Source organism: Kogia breviceps, chromosome 7 (genome assembly GCF_026419965.1).
Source record: "Kogia breviceps isolate mKogBre1 chromosome 7, mKogBre1 haplotype 1, whole genome shotgun sequence".
In the NCBI taxonomy this organism is placed as follows: domain Eukaryota; kingdom Metazoa; phylum Chordata; class Mammalia; order Artiodactyla; family Physeteridae; genus Kogia; species Kogia breviceps.
This window is the reverse complement of record NC_081316.1, coordinates 70,810,766-70,829,875: the sequence shown is the minus strand read 5'-3', so window position 1 is coordinate 70,829,875 and position 19,110 is coordinate 70,810,766. Positions and strand designations below refer to the sequence as shown.

At 40.8% G+C, this 19,110-nt stretch overlaps 1 protein-coding gene across 1 annotated transcript; it reads right to left on the bottom strand.

The window, feature by feature from the left end:
• Positions 1-7,856: 7,856 nt before the first annotated feature.
• On the bottom strand, positions 7,857-18,460 carry MMP1 (matrix metallopeptidase 1). The gene is made up of 10 exons (XM_059069906.2): positions 18,291-18,460; positions 17,375-17,619; positions 17,133-17,281; positions 16,766-16,891; positions 15,885-16,040; positions 13,462-13,579; positions 11,231-11,364; positions 9,576-9,738; positions 8,946-9,049; positions 7,857-8,764 (listed from the first exon to the last, which is right to left on the bottom strand). The coding sequence occupies exons 1-10, from the start codon at positions 18,396-18,398 to the stop codon at positions 8,655-8,657; spliced, it is 1,413 nt and encodes a 470-aa protein (XP_058925889.1). The 5' UTR covers positions 18,399-18,460; the 3' UTR covers positions 7,857-8,654.
• Positions 18,461-19,110: the final 650 nt, after the last annotated feature.

The following is a 19,110-nucleotide window of genomic DNA, read 5'->3' as shown; positions in this document are numbered from 1 at the left end:
ATAAACTAAAAATGGATGAAAGACCTGAATGTAAAACTCTAAAACTCTTAGCTGAAAACATAGGCAGAACACTCTTTGACATAAATCACAGCAAGATCTTTTTTGACCCATCTCCTAGAGTAATGAAAATAAAAACAAAAATAAACAAAAGGGACCTAATAAAACTAAAAACTTTTGCACAGCAAAGAAAACCATAAACAACACAAAAAGACGACCCTCAGAAAGGGAGAAAATATTTGCAAATGAAGCAACTGACAAAGGGTTAATCTCCAAAATATACAAACAGCTCATGCAGTTCAATAAAAAAAAAAAAAAACAGGAACCCAATTAAAAAATGGGCAGAAAACCTAAACAGACATTTCTGCAAAGAAGGCATACAGATGGCCAGCAAACACATGAAAAGATGCTCAACCTTACTAATTATTAGAGAAATGCAAATCAAAACTACAATGAGGTATCACCTCACACTGGTCAGAATGGCCATCATCAAAAAATCTACAAAAAATAAATGCTGGAAAGGGTATGGAGAAAAGGGAACCCTCTTGCATTGTTGGTGGGAATATAAATTGATACAGCCACTATGGAGAACAGTATGGAGTTTCCTTAAAAAAGTAAAAATAGGAACTACCATATGACCCAGCAATCCCACTACTGGGCACATACCCTGAGAAAACCATAATTCCAAAAGACACATGCACCCCAGTGTTCATTGCAACACTATTTACAATAGCCAGGACATGGAAGCAACCGCAATGTCCATCAATAGAGGAATAGATAAAGAAAATGTAGTACATGTATACAATGGAATATTATTCAGCCATAAAAAGGAACAAAATTGGGTCATTTGTAGAGATGTGGATGGACCTAGAGAGTGTCATACAGAGTGAAATAAGTCAGAAAGAGAAAAGCAAATATCATATATTAACCTATATATGTGGAGTCTAGAAAAATGGTGTAGATGATCTTATTTGCAGAGCTGAAATAGAGACATAAACATAGAAAGTAAAAGTTTGGACATGAAAGGGTGATTGGGATGAATTGGGAGATTGGGTTTGACATACACTATTGACACTGTGTATAAAATAGGTAGCTAATGAGAACTTATTGTATAGCTCAGGGAACTCTACTCAATGCTCTGTGGTAATGTAAATGGGAAGGAAATCCAAAAAAAGAGGGGCTATATGTATACGTATAGTTGATTCACTTTGCTGTACAGTAGAAACTAACACAACATTGTAAAGTAACTATACTCTAATAAAAATTAATTTAAAAAATTAAAGTACTAGAAGACTATGAAGACTCTCCATCGGGGAATAAAACTGCAAATAGTAATAAATATGAAAAAAAATAGGGGGCTGGATTCCAAAAATGTTTTCTCCCCCACCTGTAAATGATGACACAGACTAGGTGATTTTCTAGGTTCCTAAGTGCCAACATTCTAGAATTCTATTTCCCAATTTTGTCCAGAACCGGTCCTACAGGACAACTACTGATTAAGCTCTTTCTTCCTTAGGTGTGTAAGGAACACTTACACTATCTGGGAGGTGAAAATAAAGGTCGTCTTGGACGAGAGGATGGGAGAAACTACATGACAGCATATACCCCATCCAGGGAACATGTGTTCCTACTACACTTATCAGCAGAACGTCTGTTAAATGCTCAGTCCACAGTGTGGTCGTTGTATTGAATACGAGTTGTCCTAGAAAGTAAGGAACAGGTCCAAAATCAAAATTTTTATTAAACAGTAACTAAAGCACTCATGGATGTAGATGCCCTTGCTTATTGCACATGAGTATTTTTCACTTCTATTCAATGTAATCTGACAGCAAGTGGAGCAGTCCAGATAAGTGCTGTATGACCATGAAGATGTCGGCAAGGCTCATCTTCTTTGGCAATGGCACATGCAGGAAGAATTAAACATTTTGAGTCATAATAACTTATGTGTATAATTATTAGATTCACTTAAAATGAATCTGTCTTTCCCATATCTCACCTAACAATATAAACAGCTGTTACTCTCCAATACACGTGTCACCATCCTGGCATTAGGGTCAAACTCAAATTGTGATGACCCACTGAACAAATAGAAAAGACCTATGAATTTAAAAGAGGACAATAATGGGGCATTCTTCAAATATATTAATTTTCCAACATGCATAACTCAAAATAAGAGTGAGTTAATAATGAGTGATATTTATTAAGTGGTACTGTGCCAGGCACTGTGCTAAGTGCTTTACATGTTTTATTCATCTATCTGTACAAAAAAAAGTATGAAGTATTATGAATGAAAATAAAACTAAAAAATATTTTGCAATTTTCCAAAAGTAACATCTCTAATAAAAGATGCAGGGAGAACTCCAACTCCTTTGACTCCAAAGCCAGTGATCTGAAAACATTAGATTATACTACCTTCAAAGAGATAAAAATTCCAGGATTATTTTAAAACCCTCATTTATTCCCCTCTTTCTTCCCAATCCCCTTTCCCCCCACGAGGTACTTAATCACAGCTTGAGATGAAATTGGACCTAAGAGAATCAGGCCAACAATAAAATGCACTGGAGATCCATTTCCTGCTTTGCATACTTTAAGGGCAAGTTATCTTCGTAACAGGATCAGCAATCTTATGAGCATTATGATGTCAAGCCCTGGCAGTTCCCTCCAGAATTCCTTAAAAGCAGGTACACGTTTTGCTTTCCCATCCACTCATTACCAGGAATCAAATTTTGTCTCTTTTGAGCATGTCAGATACAAGGACATCATGCTCTTCTACAGAGGTTCCATACATATGTCTGAGGTCAATCTTCTAAGCCTAGACACACAGAGCCCAAGTGCCTTTCTGCCTTGAATGCATGAGAACTATATGCAAATAAGATGCAAAGTGAATTAAATCATTTGGCTCAAATAAACTTCTGGTTCTTTATCACACTTGCCCTGTAGATCTTGTCTCTATAGCCTGATACACCTGGGTTTCCTATAGTGGCTCATTGTCTGGACCTCAGTTGGTCTCTCCTGATGCCTTTTGGTGTCTGGATATATGACCCAGGGATCAGCCGTCCTTTGTTATATCTGAGAGTCCTTTGTTATATCTGGGAAGTTGAATAATTACAAGTTGTTTTCCAGATAATCAGAAAGTTTGAAGTTAGAGGAAGTTTGATTGTGGGAGTGGGGGATATCCTTAAAGAAAGAAAATAATTTTCCTAATTAGGCTCCATACAAAGTCATTCCTATTGCTTCTTACCTGCAGTATTTGTCCTCTACAAAGAGGTATGTTTTCTTCTTTTCCTTACCAGAAACAGCTTCAATTTTCCTTATGGTTGGAGGAAAACCCAAGGTGTGGATGCCTCTTAGATAATCTGCTTGCCCCTCAATTCCTCTGACAGCCCAGAACTTATTGCCTATCAAAAGAAGAAGGCCAAGAAGATTTCAGTGAAGCCTTTTGGTTTTAGAAATGCATTTAGGACACTGTTGTGGAAAACAGGAAGTCTTGGTTTTAATTTCAATTAATCTATAACAAAGGAGGCAAGAATATACAATGAAGAAAACAGAGTCTTTTCAAAAAATGGTATTGGGAAAACTGGACAGCTAAATGCAAAAGAATCAAATTAGACTACTTTCTCACACCAAATACAAAAATAAACACAAAATGGATTAAACTCTTTAATGTGAAACCTGAAACCATAAAATTTATAGAAGGAAACATAGTATGCTCTTTGACAGTGATCTTAGCAATACTCTTTTGACTCTGTCTTCTCAGCAAGGAAAATAATAACAAAAATAAACAAATGGACTACAACAAAATAAAAAGCTTTTGCACAGGGAAGAAACTATTAACAAAATGAAAAGACAGCCTCCTGAATGGGAGAATATATTTGCAAATGATGTATCCAATAAAGAATTAATATCCAAAACCTAAAAAGAAGTTGTACAGCTCAACATAAACAAACAAACAAACATACAAACAAGCAACCTGATTTAAAAATTGTCAGAGGACCTGAATAGACGTTTTTCCAGAGAAGACATGCAGATGGCCCACAGACACATGAAAATATGTTCAATATCACTAATGAGTAGGGTCAAGTAAATCAAAACCTCATGTAGATACTACTCACACCTGTCAGAATGGCTGTCATCCAGGAGACAATAAATAACAAGGATATGGAGAAAAGACAACCCTCGTGCCCTGTTGGTAGGACTGTAAATTGGCGTAGCCACTATGGAAAACAGCATGGAGTTCTTCAAAAATTAAAAATTGAACTGTCATATGTGATAGTGAAGTAGAACAGCAATTTCACTTCTAGGTATTTGCCTGAAGAAAGAAAAAACACAAATTCAAAAAGGTGTACGCACACCAATGTTTATTGTAGCATTATGTACAATAGACAAGTAATGGAAGCAATCTAAGTGTCCATTGATAGATGTATTTATAAAGAAGATCTGGTATATAAGTGTAATGAAATATTACTCAGTCATAAAAAGGGAAATATTACCATTTGCCACAACATGGATGCATCTAAAGGGTATTATGGCTAAGTGAAATAAGTCAAACAGAGAATGATAAATACCATTTGATCTCACTATATGTGGAATCTTTAAAAATGAAATAAACAAACATAACAAAATGAAAACAGACTCATAGATACAGAGTACAAACAGGTGGTTGCCAGAATGGAGAGGGGTGGGAAGGGGTGAAATAGGAGAAGAAGATTAAGAGGTACAAATTTTCACACATAAAATACATAAGCTACAGGGATGTACTATACAGCATAAGAAATATGGTCAATAGTAGCGTAATAACTTTACATGGGGACCGATGGCTAGACTTATCATAGTGATCACTTCATAATGTATGCAAATGTCAAATTACTATATAGTACATTTGAAACGAACATAATATTGTACATCAACTATATTTAATAAAAAATACTTTTCAGCATATCTGAGCTTATAGAAAATAAGGGAAATCTCCAAACTCTCCTCTCAAATCACTCCACAACAAGTTTGGTGTGTTAGTGATTTCCTGCTATAGCTAGGATTTGAGCTAGCCTGAGACCTGACTTTAGTCATTTGCCTGAAAATGATGAGGGATGAGGGAGACAATTGGGGAGGAGGACAAGCATTATCTTGTGAGATGCTGAGTCACGTATGGTCTTTGTTGATTCTCTACGCAAGGGTAAGTTGTCCTCCTCTGTCAAGAGGGAGATATTATGGATACTTCTATCCCTGTGGAGCTTTCAGAGAAATTTAGGTGTTCAAGATTTTCAGGTTTGTTTACCCATTATTCCAGCTAGAAAGTGTCCAATTTTGCAGTTAGATCTGGGACTGCTTTTTAGCATCGTCTACAATAGATGAGGATTTTTCTTAAATGTTGCCATTAAAGACTGTTAGCTTTCACAGTATGTCTTGAGTTGATATTTGGCTTCTCTGGGCCTATTACTTTCTTTACCAAATTCCCAGGGCGGTTAACCAGCTCACCCCACATTTCTTAAAATTACCCTCCCTCTCATACTGTTGAAGTGTCCCAGACACCTGATAACCCAACACCTCACCATTCATCATCTTTTCACAATCAACCACAGAGGAAAGTCTTAGTAACTGTGGTGCCACTACATACCAAGGGTTATCACTACCACACTTCAGCACAAGTTATCTTAATCTACTTTTCCTAGAAAGCAGAGCCTGACACAAAATTTAAGGGTAATCCATGGAGCTGGATTGAGAGACATGGAGAGTAAAGCAGGGAAAGCAGGAGAGACAATACACAGATGAATTGTCAACTGGATTGAGGTATGAGAAATGTGTTGTACGATATGGGACTGTCTGGGGGACTACTGGAAATGTGTCTTAGAAACACCCTTCTGAAGAAAGAAAGGGAGATGCATTTATTAATCCACTACTCTCACATTGGTAAAATATTTGTCCCACAAACTATTACTCTTCTCACTTTTAGGTTGTGTGTGCATGAGCTCTGAATGACTTCCATAACAGAGCTGAATGGAACATCAACAGAAGAGATGGAAAAACCTAGAGAAGGAGGCAAGAGACACACTGCACAGACCCAACGAGAACAACTACTAGTTTAGAAGCTGGTTTAGAACCTGTACAAAGCCAGTCACCACTGCTGTGGCAGGGATTAAAAGAAAGATGGGGTCAAGGAAGAATCTGAAGGGTGTCTGATAATCTCTATGACTCATCAATTGCACTCTTAGGCATATAATCAACAGAAATGCCTACATATGTGCAACATTATTTATAAAAGCCCCCAAATGGTAACAACCCAAAACCCATTGCCAGTGGATAAATAATGTTCAACACAATAAGGTGGATACAAAATAATACACAGTTGTTTTAATTTAGTTAAAAAATATGTGAATTTAATCTAAGGTATTAGAGGTCAGAATAGTGGTTACTCTGGGAGATAGAGAATGCTGTTGGTACTGTCCCCAGATCCCCCTTTGCATCCTCATGGATACTGCAAGAGTTGACTGCTACAACTTCCAGCTGTCCCCTGTTACTTTGCCAAATGCGATCATCTTGCCTGGGACCAATGCCCCTCTCCCCAAAACAGACATCAACTGATAACTGATTGACACAGGGGTGCAAAAGTCTAGTTCCTTTGCCTCAAGGTGGGACTAACTGTAATTCAGTTTCTGCCCCAGAGCTCCTTGTTCATAAGATCAAAGCAAGCTCTGTCTGAGACCATGTTCTTTAGCTTTTTCCCTGTTCTAAACTATGTCCCCCACTTCTCTTCTCCTGAGAACACTCCTCCCCCAGTGACAACACCAAAGAATTCCTATTTCAGGCTCTTATTCTGGAGAACTAAGCTAAGAAAGAGTTGAGCAGTGATGGGATCATGTGAGGGATACATACTCTCTTGTGAGATGTCTCTTGAACCTTTGGTTAAGCCACAAAAAAGACTTATTGGTTTGGCTCACTCTTTGAAATGAATATAAGATGGCCAGATGATGGATCCTATAAATTGGTAATTTGAAAGGAAGACTTTTTTGAGAGCCCTCATCATAAACAGCTGTCACATCAGTACTTATGGGGGGATCAGATTGACAGCAGTGGCATCCCTGCATCTGGAGGTAGTAGGGACATCCTTATCTCCAGAGATAGGGATGCAGGACTGAATATACAAACCTTGTTACTGTTTGAGTTTACTACCCCAAGCCCAAACTCTCTTTAGATTCTTCACCAATTAAATTTCTTTGTCTTCTCAATTCCTCACAAATTTACTGTTTCTTTATCTAAAAAGAATAAAAGCTGCCTGCTTTAGCCAGTCCTTAGGTCTCATTTCTATGACACCTCCATGTGCATGAATTAAATTAACTTTCTTTTTCTTCTGTTAATCTGTCTTGTGTCAACTTTATTATTAGTTCGGCCACAAGAGCTCAATAGGGGTAAGGGAGATATTTCCCCCTCCCTGACACTGGTAATGTTTTGTTAACTGAGCTGGGTGAGAATTACGTGAGGTGGTTAACTTTGTGATAACTCATTGACACGAACATTTATGATATGTGCACTCTTCTGCATTTATGTTATCCTTTAATATAAAAATCCTTAATGGAGAGAGAGATTTGGCCAAAGGGAAGGTTACACTGCTGTCCAAATTCTTGAGTTGAGAACAGCCTACCTCAGAATCATGAATACCTCAAAATATTCCCAAGACTCTGTGTATTTGGAAAGTCTGCAAACACTCTGAGCACTCTCTGAGCTACTCATAAAACTCATAGGGCTTGGAAGCTACCTACAGGACTCTTACCTCCATTAACATCCTCCCAAATTAGGCACAATAAACTAGATAATGTTTGTCTGGAAAAACTGGATTACACAGCTTTAACAAAATCTAAAATCTTAGTGGCTTCACACAATGAAAGTTTATTTCTTTTTTTGTAAGACGGTGGGGGTAGGAGTTTATTCATTTATGTATGTATTTTTGTTGTGTTGGGTCTTCGTTTCTGTGCGAGGGCTTTCTCTAGTTGCGGCGAGCGGGGGTCTCTCACTATCGCGGCCTCTCTCTTTGCGGAGCACGGGCTCCAGACGCGCAGGCTCAGTAGTTGTGGCTCACGGGCCTAGTCGCTCCGCGGCACGCGGGATCCTCCTCCCAGACCAGGGTTCTAGCCCCTGTCCCCAGCACCAGCAGGCAGACTCTCAACCACTGCGCCACCAGGGAAGCCCGAAAGTTTATTTCTTAAGCAAAATCTACTGAGGTTTGGAGTAACTGTTCAGAGTGTTGACCCAGGAATTCAGGCTTCTTCAAACTTGTGGAAATTCTCTCAAGATGTGCTTTTACAATCATCATAGCGCTGGAGAAGTTTGCACCAGCAATCCAATGATTCCATCTGGAAGTGATATCGGTCGCTTCTGGGCACAATCCACTGGCCAGGACTATCCAAATGTGACTGCCTACCCCTTCCTTCCACATCTGCAGAGAATTGAACTGTGGAGCCATGAATCTGACCTTACTTAGCCCTCATTTGTGGAACTAAATTACAGCAGTACATAAAACATTACATTCTAATTCATAAAAATTATGCAGAATGAGGTATAAATGAGATTATACTTCATAACTCTCTATTTCATTTAAACATATGTCTCCTCAGGAAAACACCTTCCTTGGACTCATGAAATATATTTTTCTGTTTAACAGCTGGTCAATATTTTCTGCAGTTGAACCAGCTATTAGCTGGTTGGAGAGACAAAATTCTCTTAGTTTTGGTATCAAATTCGTATTGCCTTGTTCCACGGAAGAAATAGAAAAATCCTAGAAATAAAACAAAAGAGACTTATTACCTTATACAAATGATTTCTAGGTTTAACTTTAATTCTTCAAAAATCCAAGTCATTTGTGAGAATAAATATTTTTGGTATTTTCTGTTCCAAATAACAATACTGATGCTATTCCGTGGCAACAAAAGAGAGGAAATATGTATATATTCACTTACCGTCTTTCTGGAAAACAGCATCAACTTTGTCACCAATTCCAGGAAAATCTTCTGCTATCATTTTGGGATAACCTGCATCCATGGATCGTTTATGTTCATCATACCTGGTCAAAAAATAATTAGAAGTGTCAGAACTATTTGTTAAATGTGTAGCCTTCACAAAACCATTACAGGGAATTCACCAGCAAGAATGTAATAAGACCTTTCAATTCCATAGGTCATGTGTAAAAATAGGAGGTGGGACAAAGTGAGGTAGGATGTTGGGTGGACTAGAAGATTTCTAAGTTCCCTCTGAACTCCAATATCTAATTCTACTTCTCCAGTAGGTGCTATTAATGTCAAGTGCAGTGAAAGATAAGTTCCTGTTGGCTGCAGCAGCTCTATGAAGATGGATGCCCTCCTTTTCACATCTTTTTCAAATTCAGGTCCACATTCTCCCTGGATCTCTGGGACAGGAATTGCGTGATGATTATTGGTCAACCAACTTGGAAGCTGGACAAGCTACAGCCATTCCCAGAAAAGGCAGCTAGCCAAGGCACTATGAGACTCATTTTTATATGATTCAATTTAGTAACTTCTCTCTATGTAGGAAGAATAGATACCCTACCATTTTCTGTACCCAGTCTTTACCTCCAGCATTTGTTAGCAACAAAGAAGTACGTTTTCCCAGTATCTTCCTCAGAAACAGCAGCGTCGATGTACTTCACAGTCCTTGGGAAACCAAAGGATTTGTCTATGTACTTGGGGTATCCGTATAACACATCGTTCCCTTTAACAGCCCAGTACTTATTACCTGCCAATCAAGAAACAGGGATGAAAACACTTGCCCAGGGCACCAGTAGACAGTAAGTGGATTTCCAGCTAAATGCTTAGTCTCATGTGCTAGAGGAGTATCCTGACTGCACATTAGAATCATCTAGGGAGATTTATTTTTAAAAAAATACCGATGCTGGTATCTTACCCCAGACCGATTAAATCAGTATTTAAAAAAAAATTTCCTAGACAATTCTAACCTGTAGCAAGCTTTGAGAATGACTGGTTTGTGGAGTTGGGGGCTTCCTTCCAAAGCCAGATGTTCAAATGACTACAGAGTTCATCGTGCCACCTCAGTGATAGAAACCTCACTTTTCCAGGTTGCCCATGGGTTGTGGAAGTTCACACCAAGGATATCCTAAAGGCCGGACTGTTGTAATGACTCACAATCTGTAATGACTTGCAACCCTGCGTAGAAATCATTGCACCTGACTACAGTTCTAAATACTTGAATTTAGGCTGTGTCCAGACTCTGCATATTTAGACTTAGTATACTCCGTGTCGTATAAAACCGGTCTTACGTCTTGTAGCCAGGCTTGTAGTTTTTGCTCAAGTATCCTTCTTTATCCCTCAGGAAAAACCAGTTTGAAACTTTGTGTATCTAAAATCCCATTTAATTTCATTACATAAGGGCTAGAAAGCCCATTTCAAAGTATTTTTGTCCATCTGAACTGTATTGAGTTCTTTGCCTTGAGTGTGTGACTGGGTCAGGTGTCTTAATGTTTGTCTGCACTATGCCAAACATACATTTGGAGAAATACTGGTGTTTGGCATAGTGTCTTCAAAGTCAGGAGCTGATCACTGGAGCATGTTTCATTCTGATAGAATCAAAGAAGTTTACCCCAATCTATTCATGGTAGTTCAGGACTTCTCACACTTTAATGTACATACGAATTGCCTGGGAATCTTGTTAAAATTCGAGAAGGTCTGGAATAGGATCTGACAATATGGACGAACTTTGTCAGTATTATGGTAAGTGAGATTCTGAATTTCTAACAGACCCCAGGGCAGTGTCATTGCTGCTGGTCTGAAGACCATACTCTGACATCAAGGATGCAGCACCTCCATCTGGCTGCCCTGTGGGGCCTCCTCTCTCAGGAGAGTGATTAGTATAAAATAGTCTTTAGGAAACCACCCAACTCAAGTGTTTCTATTTCATCTTCTCAGTTTTACTCCTGGGCACCCCAAGAATGTGGAGAGGGTTTAAAATACATACACAGTTTGCACAGAAAACACCTCCATAAGTCCACATTCACAAACAGGCCATAAAATATGTATCTCCAGTCATATGCTTTTCACTTACATTTATTCAGACATGCACCATGCAATTCTTAACTAAAGTGATAGACTCCCATTGATTCGCTAGATTTTCCAAAGTCTATGGAAATAAAGTAGCTAGTAGTCTCATACATCAGCCCAGAAGCAGAAGAAACTTTAATGCATAAAAACTGAAAGATAATTGGAAACATTACCTTTGAAAAACCGAACTTCATCTCTATCGGCAACCTCATAAGCAGCCTGAAGTCCATTAGGCAGATGGGGCCAGAAAAGAGAAATGAAATTGAGCTCAGCTTCTGGGTAGAAGGGGTTTGTGCGGATGTAGAACCTGATGTGAAAGAAGGAGAAACGTTTTTATTTAATCCATAGCAAGCTCTGGCTGTCATTCAGGTCCTTCTATAGCTGGCACTAGTAGTATGCTCATAAATGTTTAACATCTGGCTCTCCATGATGGGGAGGAGTCCTGATTTGTAGCATTTGCTTATTTTCATGGTGGAAATAATATTACAACCACTGCAAGTCAAGAGATTTGAGGTGGTGCACCACTGTATAGTGTTTCCTCTATACGGATACATTAGGCATAAACTGCCTCAGGAACATAAATAAATAGTAAAATGCAGCAAAATAATTACAAAGGGATGAATTCTGATTACTTTTATTACCTTTGGTTCAAATACAATTGTAAGTTGTATAATTTAACTTTAAAGTTAATAATTTAACTTTTAATAATGCTGTTTAACAACCAGCTTGCAAAATTCTCAAAATGTAACAATCATCTTTGGCAAGCACACCAGGGCCTAGAACACAGCACTAACATCCTACATTTAGTGCACACTTTACCTACATCATGTCCTACCTCACAAATACCCTACAAGAGAACATTGCTTTCATCTCACAGATTAGCAATTGAGGTCAGGGAGGCGAAGGGAGGTGTCCAAGGCCATGCAAGTGTTAAGAGGCAAAGGTTAACTTTAAACTCAGATCTAGCAGCCACTCCCTTTGTCTTCTTCCTTTGGTTGGTGGTTTACAAAGTTGACTGGGGGTAAGGACAAAGCATAGACTGTCACTTGGGCTGACAGAAGAGTTTTCCCGATTCCAGGCCACAGGGAAGACTCTGGCCTTGGAAATCAGATCTGACTTCTCGATCCAGTCCTGTCTCTGCCTGGCTGTGAGACCCTGGGCAAGTCAGCTACTATTACTGTTTCTAGACTTAACCTTCTGTAGCTTCATGACCTGGTGACATTTAAATGATCTCGGTGTCCATTCAGTTCTTACAAATCCTAGGCTTTGTCCTGTTCTTTGGAGTCATCCTCCAAATATTTGCTTTGATAAGCACATCCTGCTCTATTGAGAGCTTTGCTTTAAAACCAAGTCTTTCCTAGCACTCCCCAGCATTGAGCCACACCCTGTATGGTTTATATCCATCCTTATCTTTTATACTCAGAAATAGTAAAGCACAGGATGGGAAGCATTAGGAGCCAATACACTGCCTTCTGGGGTAGATATGACCACAAAGTGGTAAAATAGTTCCAGTGACACTCCAAGAAGAGAGGTGAGGAGAAGCGAGCCTCTTAGAGCATCCCTACTTTCTATGTGCGGCAGACTGTATTATTCAGAAAATGACTGTATTATTATTTTGCCTCATGCTTTAGGAATCAGAACTGTATGCAGAGCAGGTCTGTTCCTTGTGTGTGAGGGGACTTTAGCCTTCCTGAGGGCACATGCTGCTGAGGGAGTTCTAGGACCCTCCCCTGAGGAGGGAAGCACATTGTGACTGCCCATATCCCCTGCCCCGCAACAGACAGGGTCCTCATGAACTCTTGAGGATTCTCCCTGCAATGGCTCCTATTTTTCTTTGCCCCCTCCCAGAGTAAAGGGGTGGGGACAGAGTCCTATTATGACCACAGGCTTTGGAAAGGCTGTCTTTTCCAGGATGATACTTAAAAGAGGTCTACACAATCCTTCTCAGCATGGTGGTGCTATGAAAAGGACTGATTTCTCCTAATAAAATACTGACATACTTATCATCCTAAAGAATGACAAAAATGAGAAGAGGCCTGGAGTAGAGGTCAGAAGACCAATTACCACTTTGTTGCCAAGGAACTCTGTGCCCTGAAGGATCTCTTTCCTTCTCTCTGCTTTACTTTACTGATCTGTAAAATGGAATTATATTTACTGATTTTCTACTTCAATGGTAATTTTTGTGAGAATCAAATGACAGAATACATGCTGGGGAAAAGGTTGTTATAAGTTCATTATATTGTGCAAGAGCAAGCAATTGTTTACACTCCACTATAATTTTAATAACGTATGTAAACAAATGTAAGATAAACAATGTGTGAAGCATAGTAGTGGCCCATATGTACCCGTAGCAGTGAGTCCTGTTATTACATGTACATAACACAAAGAAGAACTGATGTCTTACCTGTCTTTAAAGAACATCACTTCTCCCCGGATTGTAGTTACAGCATCAAAAGTTAGCTTACGATCACACACTTGTGGGGTTTTCGGGCCAGTTGGCTGAGTGGGATTTTTGGAAGGTCCTAAAGGAACAAGAGATCTGGAGTTAGTTCCACCAGGCTTTGGAAAACTACATAACCAATGAAAACTTCTTAAAGATAAAGCTGAAGCTATTTGGTGGCGCTAATGGTGGATCTGAGAAGGCTCATGCCAAGGAGTACTTCCCAGAACTTCTGCTGCCAGTGTCCTTGTCCCCACGGTGAGCCACAGCTGCCCCCCACCTCTTCAGGAGAGCCTCCAACAGTAGCAGGGTCCCATCAAGGATACTGCATTGCATTTAATCATAACATCTCCTTAGTCTCCTCCGGGTTTCCTCTGTTTACAAACTATTTTCTGGGGATTGGAGAGAAGGTGGCGGAAGAGTAAGACGCGGAGATCACCTTCCTCCCCACAGATACGTCAGAAATACATCTACACGTGGAACTGCTCCTATAGAACACCCACTGAACGCTGGCAGAAGACCTCAGAGCTTCCAAAATGCAAGAAACACCCCCACGAACCTCGGTAGGGCAAAAGAAAAAAGAAAAAACGGAGACAAAAGAATAGGGACGGGACCTGCACCAGTGGAGGGGAGCTGTGAAGGAGGAAATCTTTCCACACAGTAGGAAGCCCCTTCACGGGCGGAGACTGCGGGTGGCGGAGGGGGGAGGCTTCGGAGCCACGGAAGAGAGTGCAGTAACGGGGTGCGGAGGGCGAAGCGGAGAGATTCCCGCACAGAGGATCGGTGCCGACCAGCACTCACCAGCCCGAGAGGCATGTCTGCTCACCCGCCGGGAAGGACGGGGGCTGGGAGCTGAGGCTTGGGCTTCGGTCGGAAGCCGGGAGAGGACTGGGGTTGGCTGCGTAAACACAGCCTGAAGGGGATAGTGCAGCAGGGCTAGCCGCTAGCCGGGAGGGAGTCCGGGAGAAGTCTGGAGCTGCCGAAGAGGCAAGAGACCTTTTCTTCCCTCTTTGCTTCCTGGGGCGGGAGGAGAGGGGATTAAGCACAGGGCATAAAAGAGCTCCAGAAAGGGGCGCGAGCCGCAGTTCTCAGCGCGGACACCAGAGGTGGGCATGAGACTCTAAGAAGGACTCTAGAAGACCTAAATAGGCATTTCTCCAAAGAAGATATACAGATTGCCAATTAACACATGAAAGCATGCTCAACAACATTAATCATTAGAGAAATGCAAATTAAAACTACAATGAGATATCATCTCACACCGGTCAGAATGGCCATCATCAAAAAATCTAGAAACAATAAATGCTGTAGAGGGTGTGGAGAAAAGGGAACACTCTTGCACTGCTGGTGGGAATGCAGGTTGATACAGTCACTATGGAGAACAGTATGGAGTTTCCTTAGAGAACTACAAATAGAACTACCATATGACCCAGCAGTCCCACTACTGGGCATATACCCTGAGAAAACCATAATTCAAAAAGAGTCATGGGGCTTCCCTGGTGGTGCAGTGGTTGGGAGTCCGCCTGCCGATGTGGGGGACACGGGTTCGTGCCCTGGTCCGGGGGGATCCCACATGCCACGGAGCAGCTGGGCCCGTGAGCCATGGCCGCTGGGCCTGCGCGTCCGGAGCCTGTGCTCCGCAACGGGAGAGGCCACAACAGTGAGAGGCCCGCATACCGCAAAAAAAAAAAAAAAAAAAAAAAAAGAGTCATGTACAAAATGTTCATTTTAGCTTTATTTACAATAGCCAGGACATGGAAGCAACCTAAGTGTCCATCAACAGATGAATGGATAAAGAAGATGTGGCACATACATACAATGGAATACTGCTCATGCAGAAAAAGAAATGAAACTGAGTTATTTGTAGTGAGGTGGATAGATCTGGAGTCTGTCATACAGAGTGAAGTAAGTCAGAAGGAGAAAAACAAATATCGTATTCTAACACATATATATGGAATCTAAGAAAATAAAAATGTCATGAAGAGACTAGGGGTAGGATGGGAATGAAACACAGACCTACTTGAGCATGGACTTGAGGATATAGGGAGGGGGGAGGGTAAGCTGTGACGAAGTGAGAGAGTGGCATGGACATATGTACACTCCCAAACCTAGGGTGGATAGCTGGTAGGGGGCAGCCGCATGGCACGGGGAGATCAGCTGGGTGGTTTGTGACCACTTGGAGGGGTGGGATGGGGAGAGACGCAGGAGGGGGGAGATATGGGAACGTGTGTATATGTATGGCTGATTCACGTTGTTGTGGGTTGGAAGCTAACGCACCGTTGTAAAGCAGTTGTACTCCAATAAAGATGTTAAAAAAAAAAAAAAAAGGATAAAGTCAATGGCTGTTCTAATGACCCCTTGTCCATAATGTTTTACTTTATACTCACCATAGATGGCCTGGATCCCATTGATGTCATCCTGAGATAGCTGAACATCACCACTGAAGAAGTAGTTGGGGTACATCAAAGCCCCAATGTCATTAGAATGAGCAAGTCCAAGGGAATGGCCCAATTCATGAGCTGCCACGTTATACAAGTTATAATCTAAAAGGGATAATAAACCCCTTTGCAATTATTTGAAATGTTTTCAGTTTTGAGACATTTAATTAAGAAGTAATCTATAACTAAAGGATTAATGTTTTTATTTTCTCAGTAGCTTTTTGAAATGTATAAAAACATTTTCTGAAGGTAAGAAGAATGCATTTATTAATAGTGAAGAGACCAGTTAAAGCCTAAACTCTATGATTACAATTAAAAAGAAAATTCAGCCAACCAAGAGTCTAGCACAGATTAGCCAGTCTTGTCAGTGGTTAGATGGCACATATTATTTCACAGAGAAGAAATAGTCTTCTATTAACAAATTTCTTTTCCTATTTACAGATTGATACATGCTTGATGCTAGAAATTTTGGAAATATATACAGCCTCTCTTCCCTTGATTTCCACATATCTTACTAACATTATTACACTTTGGTGTGTTCTTCCAATAAGAAAGATTCTATGTAGATGCCCACAAGGAAAACATTAAGATTTTCAACATTTACTTACTAGAAATTTCAGAGTAACCTATTTGTAGCCAATAAGATGTTCTTACTAACAGAAATAATTCTTCTCTTACATTTTCTAAATGCACCATTAATTTTCTAAGTGGTAGCAGAGAAATGCATACTTCTATTAATGCATTCTTTCAGTTAAGTCAACCAATATTACAATGAACCAAGAAGGTGGGTGGGGGGAGAAGGGTTGAGAGAGGCAAATGAGCTGACTTACTTCTCAAATTGTTGGTCCACCTTTCATCATCATCAAAATGGATATCCCCTCCGATATCTGGGCCTGGTTGAAAAGCATGAGCGAGAGTTCCACCCGGTCCATCAAGGGGAGAATTGTCACGATGATCTGCAAGAAACAAAATTCAACGAAAGTTCCTCTTGGTTCTTAATTTGGCTAACCCAGGAAAGTAAGCATTAGCTTTACTAAGAGGTCAACAGATTTGCAGCAAATGCAATATAGTTTTCATTCTTAAGTCCATAAAATCAACACTCTTCTCAAACAAGGAGATCTAGTTGCAAAGCTGAAGAGATTCAAAGGCAGGGGGAAGTTAAGGTGAGGATACTTTCATGCTGCAAGAAGAGCTTACCTCCCCTGACAAAGGATATCATTATGTCTGCTTCACCCTCGGAGACCTTGGTGAAGGTTAAGGATGAGACACTGCTCCAGAGTTGACAGGCTTTCTCAATGGCATGGTCTACATCTGCTCTTGACAGATCTGGTGTGTAGTTTTCAATCCTTCAAATGAAATAAAATACAGACACATCTGATTTCATTTCTGATGCATCTGATGGGAAATAACATTCCCACTCTGGTGCTCAGTCTAATTACCTGTAGGTCAGATGTGGGTTCTCCCACCGCGGGTTCCCCTGAGTGAAAACAAACTGAGCCACGTCAGGCACCCCACATCTGGGCTGCTTCATCACACTCAGGGTTTCAGCATCTGGTTTCCCCGTCACCTTCAGCCCAAAGAATTTTTGCATTTGCTTTAGTTTTTCAACTACTGGGTCACTGTTTCTCTGTCTTTCAACTTGTTTCCCATCACTCTTCAGGTTGTAGTAGTTTTCCAGGTATTCCTGAGGAAAGATAAAATTATTGAAACACTGGATGGGAAATCTTTCTAATTTTTCTAAATAGTGACGTTGTAAAGTCATAGCTGAAACACAGAACTACTTTTTTTTTTTTTTTTTTTTTGCAGTACGCGGGTCTCTCACTGTTGTGGCCTCTCCCATTGCAGAGCACAAGCTCCGGACGCGCAGGCTCAGCGGCCATGGCTCACGGGCCCAGCTGCTCCACGGCATGTGGGATCTTCCCGGACCGGGGCACGAATCCGTATCCCCTGCATTGGCAGGCGGACTCTCAACCACTGCGCCACCAGGGAAGCCGCCAGAACTACTTTTAAAGATTGTGTTTAGATTGCATGGTCCTTATCATACGTATTATTGGTGGAAACTATAATTTTGGAATAGAAATTTCCCTACCATTAGTTATTACGAAGTCAGAATTATAATTTGTAGAGACAAATTTGCATATTGTTCTTTTCGTTCCCTATCACTTCTAACTAGAAAAGGAGAGTCTATGCATGGATAGATACATTTTGGGGGATAGTGCCCTTTCTGACAAAAATTTCTCTTTGTAGGGAATCCATCCTTAAATAAACTCTATTATACTGCTGTTACTCTGTCATACTGTGGAAGAATGCAAATAAAGGCTTTTGCATTTGGGGCATGTGAAATTCAGCATTTACCTTCACTGTCTCCACATCTTGCTCTTGTGTTCCTGAAGTCGCTGCTGGGAAGCTGTGAGACCCCATGCCCCAGAGAAGCGGCAGCAGCAGCAGAGGCAGTCTGGGCATGCTGGCATCTGTCTTCCTTCTCAGCTTAAGGAATCTGATGGCTCCCACCTCTCTGCTGCTCCAATGTCTCAACTAGGAAGCTCCCTCTCTATATATATGGTTCTGGCACTTCCAGGAAGCCGGAGGTTGTCTGATTCACATTTCATAACATCCTGTTGATTAGCAAGAAATAACATGAGCAATCATCACAAACGGTGACTCCAAGCAGATTATTTGGGGTTGTACATACTCTTGATTAGCAAGAAATAACATGAGCAATCATCACAAACGGTGACTCCAAGCAGATTATTTGGGGTTGTTTGTTGTTACAATCTTATGATTAACATTAAACAGAACATGGGCAAAGGATACACGTCCAAAATGTAAACAGTTGTTTTCTTCAATTCATTTCTATCCTGCTTGAGAAAGACCTTATTATATCTGGAGATCACAGAGTACTCCACAGACTTCTTTTTTTTGGCGGTACGCGGGCCTCTCACTGTTGTGGTCTCTCCCGTTGTGGAGCACAGGCTCCGGATGCGCAGGCTCAGCGGCTATGGCTCACGGGCCCAGCTGCTCCGCGGCATGTGGGATCTTCCCGGACCGGGACATGAACCCGTGTCCCCTGCATCAGCAGGCGGACTCTCAACCACTGCGCCACCAGGGAAGCCCTCCACAGACTTTTTAAAAAATAGACTTTGGTACTTGATCCTGCTGGTCATAAAGTGCTCTG

Coding starts and splice junctions, on each gene's coding strand:
- MMP1 (XM_059069906.2), bottom strand. CDS start 18,398: ATGCCCAGACTGCCTCTGCTGCTGCTGCCGCTTCTCTGGGGCATGGGG. Junction 16,892..17,132: donor GATATCCTTTGTCAGGGGAG/GTAAGCTCTTCT, acceptor TGTTTCTTGCAG/ATCATCGTGACAATTCTCCC. Junction 16,041..16,765: donor GTGGACCAACAATTTGAGAA/GTAAGTCAGCTC, acceptor TATCCCTTTTAG/ATTATAACTTGTATAACGTG.